The sequence below is a fragment of the Vicia villosa genome, linkage group LG3 (assembly GCF_029867415.1).
Source record: "Vicia villosa cultivar HV-30 ecotype Madison, WI linkage group LG3, Vvil1.0, whole genome shotgun sequence".
Classification (NCBI taxonomy): domain Eukaryota; kingdom Viridiplantae; phylum Streptophyta; class Magnoliopsida; order Fabales; family Fabaceae; genus Vicia; species Vicia villosa.
Window position 1 is genome coordinate 57,460,106 of NC_081182.1, and position 8,207 is coordinate 57,468,312.

The 8,207-nt window shown below is 34.9% G+C and overlaps 1 protein-coding gene across 1 annotated transcript; it reads left to right on the forward strand.

Annotated features, from left to right (window-relative positions):
- The first annotated feature begins 593 nt into the window (after window positions 1-593).
- Window positions 594-6,883, forward strand: LOC131661555 (protein transport protein SEC23 E-like). Its single transcript, XM_058931136.1, has 12 exons — window positions 594-1,487; window positions 1,589-1,762; window positions 2,083-2,244; window positions 3,207-3,349; window positions 3,683-3,758; window positions 3,892-4,064; window positions 4,171-4,252; window positions 4,579-4,656; window positions 5,167-5,328; window positions 5,400-5,663; window positions 5,886-5,990; window positions 6,160-6,883. The coding sequence occupies exons 1-12, from the start codon at window positions 762-764 to the stop codon at window positions 6,304-6,306; spliced, it is 2,292 nt and encodes a 763-aa protein (XP_058787119.1). The 5' UTR covers window positions 594-761; the 3' UTR covers window positions 6,307-6,883.
- Window positions 6,884-8,207: the final 1,324 nt, after the last annotated feature.

Below are 8,207 nucleotides of genomic sequence, written 5' to 3' on the forward strand. Positions count from 1 at the left end.
ACTTTAATACTCATAAATCGATTTTGTTAATTCAAAAATATTTTTATTCTACAATATTTTTATTCATTAATACACTATATATGAGGTGGGACCCACAAAATTGCATTACTTATGATGCAATAAACTAATTTTATCAATTAAAATATCATATAAAATAAATATAAGTTCAATTTACTTATAAATAAAATATTCTTAGTACATAATAAAATAAATAAATAATCAAAAGTAATAAAAAATATTCTTATTTATCAATTTACTTATAAATAAAATATTCTTAGTGTATATATATATATATATATATATATATATATATATATATATATATATATATATATATATATATATAAATAATTGGTTTTTATTATTTGAATTTCTATTAAATTAAATATTATTTATTTGAATAATTATTTTAATGTTCATATTAAAATATATTTTTTAATTTTATGACATCATTTTAATATAAAATTATTTTAATCTTGAATTTTAAGGTTGTTTTTGAGTGATATTGTGATATTTTAGGCAAGAATGTTTCAGGATTAAAATAAATTATAAAAAAAGAAAAGAGTGTAATTTATTAAGAGTGAAAAGGTGATTGATTAGTATTGGCGTTGAATGTGTGTTGTCATTGTTTAACATCATTCTGCAGCGTTACGGTTGTGGTCCGTCCGAGCAAGCAAGGGTGTTGTAAGCCAAAGCGAAAGAATAACCCTTTGCATCTCAATTCCCAATTTCCCAATTCAAAATCAAAATCAAAATCAAACATGTCGGAGATTGCCAGCACAGATCCCGAAGGTGTCGACGGAGTTCGCATGACATGGAACGTCTGGCCACGAAGCAAAGTCGAAGCCAGCAAGTGCGTCATCCCTCTCGCCGCCACCATCTCCGTGATCCGCCCTCATCCCGACATTCCCCGCCTCCCTTACGCCCCTCTCCGATGCAAAACCTGCACCTCCGCCCTCAACCCCTTCTCCCGTGTCGACTTCACCGCCAAGATCTGGATCTGCCCCTTCTGTTATCAGCGCAACCATTTCCCTCCTCATTATAACGCCATCTCTGAAACCAATCTCCCTGGGGAACTTTACCCTCAATACACAACCGTCGAATATACAATTCCGCATGCCGATCCTAATCCTCCTCCTTCCCCTGTTTTTCTCTTCCTCCTTGATACTTGTATCATTGAGGAAGAGATCAATTATCTCAAATCGGCTCTCGGTCGTGCGATCGGGCTTTTGCCTGATAATGCTCTCGTCGGTTTTGTCTCCTTTGGGACTCAGGTTCAGGTTTATGAATTGGGATTCTCTGATATGTCTAAGGTTTATGTCTTTCGCGGTTCCAAAGAGATTCCGAAAGATCAGATTTTGGAACAGCTTGGTCTTGCTTCTTCTGCTGCTTCTGGAAGGAGGCCGATTAAGGGTGCTCCTTTCCCCAATTCTGGTGTTTCACGGTTTTTGTTGCCTGCTTCTGATTGTGAATACACTCTCAATGCGGTAATGCCAATGATAATGCTTATTTGATTGTTGTTTTTTTACTGCTATGATGAATTGTGATGACTGATGATTCCGTTGTGATTGTGTTTTTTTTCTTCCAGCTTTTAGAAGAATTGCAGAGAGATCAGTGGCCTGTTCCTCCTGGCAAACGTCCCGCTCGCTGCACCGGCGTTGCATTGAGTGTTGCATCTGGATTGCTCAGTGCTTGTGTTCCTGGGACTGGAGCTAGAATCATAACTTTGGTTGGAGGACCATGCACGGAAGGACCCGGCACGGTATATCGTTATTCTGTTGGTGTATTTTTTTTATTAATTGGTTGTTTCTTTGCCATGGTTTTTGTTTTGGATGGAAAGAAAACTAGCTAGTGTTTGGAAAATTGGAAAATGGTTTTCATCATTAATCAAGCTTCAGCATTAGGAGTGGAATGATTTGTTAGGTGTTTGATATCCAAGTTTCTGGGTTGTGTTGTTAGATACTGCACTTGCTATCAGATTATTGTTGGTAGTGGAGTGATTGTTTTTGTTGACAATCACTGAATTATCTATACATAGAGTATATCTGATGCTGGGATTTCGATTTCAAAATTTCTTTGCAGATTGTATCTAAAGATTTATCTGACCCAGTGCGTTCTCATAAAGATCTTGATAAAGATGCAGCGCCTTACTTTAAGAAAGCAGTCAAATTTTATGATGGTCTTGCAAAACAGCTGGTTAGCCAAGGTCATGTTTTAGATGTCTTTGCATCAGCACTTGATCAGGTTTGTGCGACTTTACTAATTTTCTCATGCTGTTGTAATTATTTCTCTTGTTAGTTGGCTATGCATTGCATGTGTGCGGATCATTCATAGTGCTCAGTAAGATTTCTGAAGCATGTAGTGTTGTTTTTTCTTATCATCAAATTCAAATATAATGTTACCATGCAGCTCATTTTTTCCCAATGCCACATGAGAAGGTATCTAATTCAGCATTTCTGCTGAGTGGTTAAACAGTTTCCATCCTTCAGGTTTTTTGAAAATGTTCGTTTTAAACAATTTTGCATGTACTTAGATAAGCTTTGAAATGAATTAAGTTATTCTTTTTTGTTTTTCTAAATAGATATTCCAAATTTCTAAATTCTTTTTTGAAATGAAACAAGTTATTCTTTTTTGTTTTTTTAAATAGATATTCCAAATGTCTAAATTCTTTTTGATATATATCTAAGTTAAAGAGTAATTTTTTCTTAAAATGAGCCTAAACAAACGGCCCTTAACGTTACCGGTGGAATTATTTTTGTTGATTTAATTTTGTAAGTATAATTTTTTTGTGATACATTAACTAGAACCATGTTATCCATAACGTTCCTTACGAGAAAGTTTTTGGGCTTACTTAAGTATAGTTTCTGAACTTACTTTTGATTCTCCCTATCTGAAGCAACAGATGGCCACAAGACATGTTAATCTATATAATTCAATTTGGTTAATACATCAATCTGGATGTTCATATTGAGGCATTGGGTTTACCAATTTATTTATCTTTTTGAGAGTGAAGCTGGTAATATTTTAAATTTCATTCTTGAATTCCTACTGTGAATTGCAAGGAAGTTTTTATTTATGTTGTGCAGTAGTAGTTCATGAAAATTGTTAGTATATTGTCAAAATGTTGCATTAAATTTGAAAAACAGTTGGGAGTTAATTGTGCTCATTTTTGTTTTGTGCTGATTTATGGTTGTTTTACATTTAAGGTTGGAGTTGCAGAAATGAAAGTTGCAGTTGAAAGAACTGGTGGCCTTGTTGTCCTGTCTGAAAGTTTTGGTCATTCAGTCTTCAAGGACTCTTTTAAGCGTGTTTTTGAGGACGGGGAGCAATCTCTTGGTCTTTGTTTCAAGTGAGCATTCTCTCATTTTAAGTGTTCTAATGATGTTTTGTTATTATTTATACAGTTACATTTCTGTCCTCTTTATTGTCCCCTCCTTGGCTATTGTTATTTCTTTCATATTTCTCCGGTAATACTTGTTGGGTGCTGCAGATAATTGGTGCCAAGTGATGTGCCAACATAGTTGGGCTGTCTCTTGGCCTAATGATGCTCTTATTTATCGAGATACTTTTGCAATACAATTTTGTTTAAAATATATTCTGTCCCCTTGTCTCCTTTTCTGTCCACACATATTTCCCTATCCTTTATCAGACACGATTGCTGCTAATTTTGTTTGTGATTCAGTGGAACTCTTGAGATAAATTGCTCAAAGGAAATCAAAATTCAGGGAATCGTTGGACCATGCACATCGATAGAGAAGGTTAGATGATTTGATTTATGTTTCAAACTCTTCATTTTTTGTCTGGAATCAGTGACTGTGTTGGGTCAAAGAACTAAGCCTGAATCATAGCATGATATTTATGGATCTTGATTGTTACTATCACATATTGCAGAAAGGGCCTTCTGTTGCTGATACTGTCATAGGAGAGGGGAACACAACAATATGGAAGATGTGTGGTCTTGACAAGAGTACATGCTTGACTGTGTTGTTTGATCTTTCATCAAGTGATCGTTCAAATACTCCAGGTGCTGTCAACCCACAACTGTACCTGCAGTTCCTTACAAGGTTATGTTAAGGAAATTTCATAATTAGGATCTTAATATGGTTTTATGTGTCTTTCCACTATCTCCTTGGGTCTTGAGCATTAATAATGGTCATGGGCTTATTGCAGTTACCAGGGGGCAGATGGTCAATTAGTGCTTCGTGTTACAACTGTAACTAGAAGATGGGTAGATAGTGCTGTTAGCTCTGAGGTAGTTCCAGTCTTTTTTATGTCCGGCTATGGATGGAGTTCGTTTCTCAAATGTTCATTGAAATATTTGGAATACCTAAATGAAAATGTTGTATGAAAGCATGAAAATTTTACTCTTCATGCTCTTAAGTATGATTTTCAAGTTATGTCATATGCAGATACCTAATCTAAATGCATTCGCATTTATGTGTGTTTATTGTGTATATCAATGAAGTTAACTGCGACATTTGCAGATACCTAATCTATAGACAATTATTTATTTACATTGAGATTCTTAAATTGATTAATCGCGTGATTTTTAATTACTTGCATTGTTTTTCTATTCAGGAATTGGTCCAAGGATTTGACCAGGAAACTGCTGCAGTGGTAATGGCTAGATATGCTTCTCTGAAAATGGAGACAGAGGTATGAGATAAATCTTATATTCAGATTTGTTAGGATATAGAATACTGATTAATTAGATTAGTTAAAGTAGTTCAGAGTTGTTGTAGAAGTTAGTCAGTTAGTTGAGGTTGTTATATGACTATTTGTATAAATAAGAGAATACAATGTAGAGTGGATCACCTATGAATATTGTAATTGTGAATAGGGTATACTCTATGTCCTTGTGCGGAGATTCTCTCCTATTCTATCCTAATTCTTAATAAAAGTGTTGTTTTTTTGGAATCCAATTCTTGGATTCCTAACAATATTATTATTAGATTTTATTTGCTTAGCTGCATAGCATTGCGCAAATAGCTAGTGGGGAGTTTCATTAAAACATGAAATTGGGCAAATAGCTTTGATATTGATGGTTTTGATGAAAATTGCTCTTGTTCAATCAGTCTTTGTTGGACGTTTATTAGCTGTGTCAAAATTTCAAATCTACTTTTGTTTAAACAAACGCCTTTCTGAGCATCAATTTTGTGTGATCAGGAAACATTTGATGCCACCCGGTGGTTGGATAGGTTCCTCATTCGCCTCTGTTCTAAGTTTGGGGACTACCGCAAGGATGATCCATCATCTTTTACATTAAATCCATCATTTTCTCTTTTCCCCCAGTTTATGTTCAATCTGCGACGCTCACAGTTTGTACAGGTACTTGTTATTGTTGTTTTCTTCCTATTTTGGAGTCCTGTTTGTTAGCTAATGGTGAAATATATTGACAGGTTTTTAACAACAGTCCAGATGAGACTGCATACTTCCGCATGTTGTTAAACCGTGAAAATATTAGTAATGCGGCTGTCATGATTCAGCCATCTCTAATATCATATTCATTTAATTCACTGCCTGCACCAGCTCTGTTGGATGTGGCTTCCATTGCTGCAGACCGGATTCTGTTGCTAGATTCATACTTTAGTGTGGTTATTTTTCATGGGATGACAATAGCTCAATGGCGCAACTTGGGATACCAGAACCAACCAGAACACCAGGTTTGTGTGCAGTCATGTCCTGCTAAAGAAATTGTTATTACCTGATAATTCTGCTCACAAATTATCTTTAGATTTTACGGTTTGATCTGTAAGCATTAGTTACTTTCTCATAGTTTTTTATGGAAGTAATTTTACTTGGAAGCATTTTCATAGTTAGTGTCAAGTGTTGCATTTACCATTATTCCTTTTTTCTCTCCCTGCTAACTTTAATTTATGATACAGGCTTTTGCACAACTATTACGAGCTCCACAAGATGATGCCCACGCAGTAATTAGAGATCGGTTCCCTGTTCCTAGATTGGTAGTGTGTGATCAACATGGTTCCCAGGTTGGTATTGTTTAGCAGTCTCAATCTGAATGATATTTGTCTAATTTTTACTTACCTAAGTTAATTCAAACCAGGAGCAATACTGCTGAGTATTATAAACTTTTGTTGATCTGAGTCAAGTTTCTTCATACTAGGAAACTTATCAGGGTTTCATTGGTGTCTTTTACAGGCTAGATTTTTATTGGCAAAGCTGAATCCGTCAGCAACATATAATAATGCGCACGAGATGGCTGCTGGTTCAGATGTAATCTTTACTGATGATGTCAGCCTTCAAGTTTTCTTTGAGCATCTGCAAAGGCTGGCTGTCCAATCTTGAGGGCAGGTAATAGGAGAGACTAACAGTTTATGGATTCTAGACTTTGGTTTGGGTAATTCACCAACGATGTGTATCATGCATTATGCTGTTGCATTCAGTTATTTTTCCTTTCTTTCCTTTGTTCTTATCAAAGAGAAGATCAGAGCCTGCATGAATTGAAGAAATAAGGGAAGTAAGACCTGAAACATGATTCTTTATGGTTCTGGTCGAATTTTGTTTTATGGAGAAAATAAATGATTCGAAAGTCAGTTGAGTTTGTGGATTACGGAAAGAAAGGATACGAATTTAAAGTTAAGAGCTGCCTGATTTGCGACAGCAGCATGGCAAATGAGGGAGATATTTTTGTTTCATATTTTTCCTATTTGTTTTGGCCCAGATATTTATTTTTTGGGTTCCTCATTAGTGGTTTTACTTTTACATGCTCCCTAGATTTGCCAAGTCATTTTGTCATGTTGGAATTTGATATCAGTTATTCTCTCTTTACACTGTCTTGTACTATATTTTGTGAAGTAAGCATACAGGACTCGTCATCATGGTGAAATGAACACTGCTGTGTGGTCGTTGTTTTTGTTCTTTACTTCCAAGCTTGCATAAAAATTTGAAGGTTTAAATTGCAATAATTTTTGTGTTTTAAAGATGCATGGTTTTCAACCCTTCATACTTTCAACTGTTTGAGTAAAATAGTTATACTCTTTCAGTTCAGTAACTTTGATTCCAAGCCTAATATTTCACCTAATAAAATGCGCTTGCTGCTTTGGGATAATATATTGGGAAATTTTTAATGCATCATATGCATTACTAGCACACCTTGTGAAAATACAATAATATTTTAAATTTCAAAAATGCATTTTTGGACGCACTTTAAAATACATCAAATACATGTGTAAGTGAACTACACATTTATTTTAAAAAAAAGCTAGAAATATATTTTTGGATCTGGAAATATATTTCCTAAATATTTCTTTCCATTACCCTTGAGATGTTTGGTAACAATAAAAAAGCTGGAAATATATTTTTGGATCTGGAAATATATTTTCTGAATATTTCTTTCCATTACCCTTGAGATGTTTGGTAACAATTGCCCATTAGCTTGAGATGTTAATTATCCTTGTTTGTTATCTCTATCGCAGATTGACTCAGTATTAATAAGGCATAACAATAAGTTTTTAGATGATTGATGAAAGGCTATAATGTAAATTAATCTCTTCTCTAACTCCTTTTTATGGTAGTGAAAGTTACAAATAGGAAGAAACAATAAAGCAGTATGGTCTGGGTATAACATCGTAAGTTAGACAGTCCTCCAAACCCATGCGGGGCTTCGGGTGCCTGCGGAAGAGACTCAGGGTATCTGTTGGGCCCTAATAGGTGACACTTGTCTTCAAGTCGAAGATGCACGAGTTTTAAAAGTTGACGTCACTACAACAATCAGACTCAAAACAATAGGTGCTTGCGAGGCTTGCGATATTTTTCTCCGAACTAATGCAGTCTGCACAACTCTGTTGTGTCTCAATCTATCTTGTCTATAAGCTGTAATGCCTAAAAGGTAATCACACAATCATTACACTGATGTAGCACAATCAGGTCAAGCAAAAAAACGCAGATGAAGTACAATCAGGTCAAGCAAAAAAACGTAGACAGATAAATTTCGGAGATGCATCTCCGAATTTTGAGAAAAAAACGTTAGGAAATTCTGGAGATGCATCTTTGCAAGGTCCTGCAACTCATAAGAACTTTAATGGTGAAGATGCAACCAAGCCAAAATTCAAAATAATGCACTGATCATTTAAACTATCTATCATACACATTGTTCATGTAAATAACATATCTAAACTACTTATTACATAACTTGATTTATTAAAGGGTTAAATAAGTTTTTGGTCCCTATAAATATTCCAGTTTTC

Coding starts and splice junctions, on each gene's coding strand:
- LOC131661555 (XM_058931136.1), top strand. CDS start 762: ATGTCGGAGATTGCCAGCACAGATCCCGAAGGTGTCGACGGAGTTCGC. Junction 1,488..1,588: donor GTGAATACACTCTCAATGCG/GTAATGCCAATG, acceptor TTTTTCTTCCAG/CTTTTAGAAGAATTGCAGAG. Junction 2,245..3,206: donor TTGCATCAGCACTTGATCAG/GTTTGTGCGACT, acceptor TTTACATTTAAG/GTTGGAGTTGCAGAAATGAA.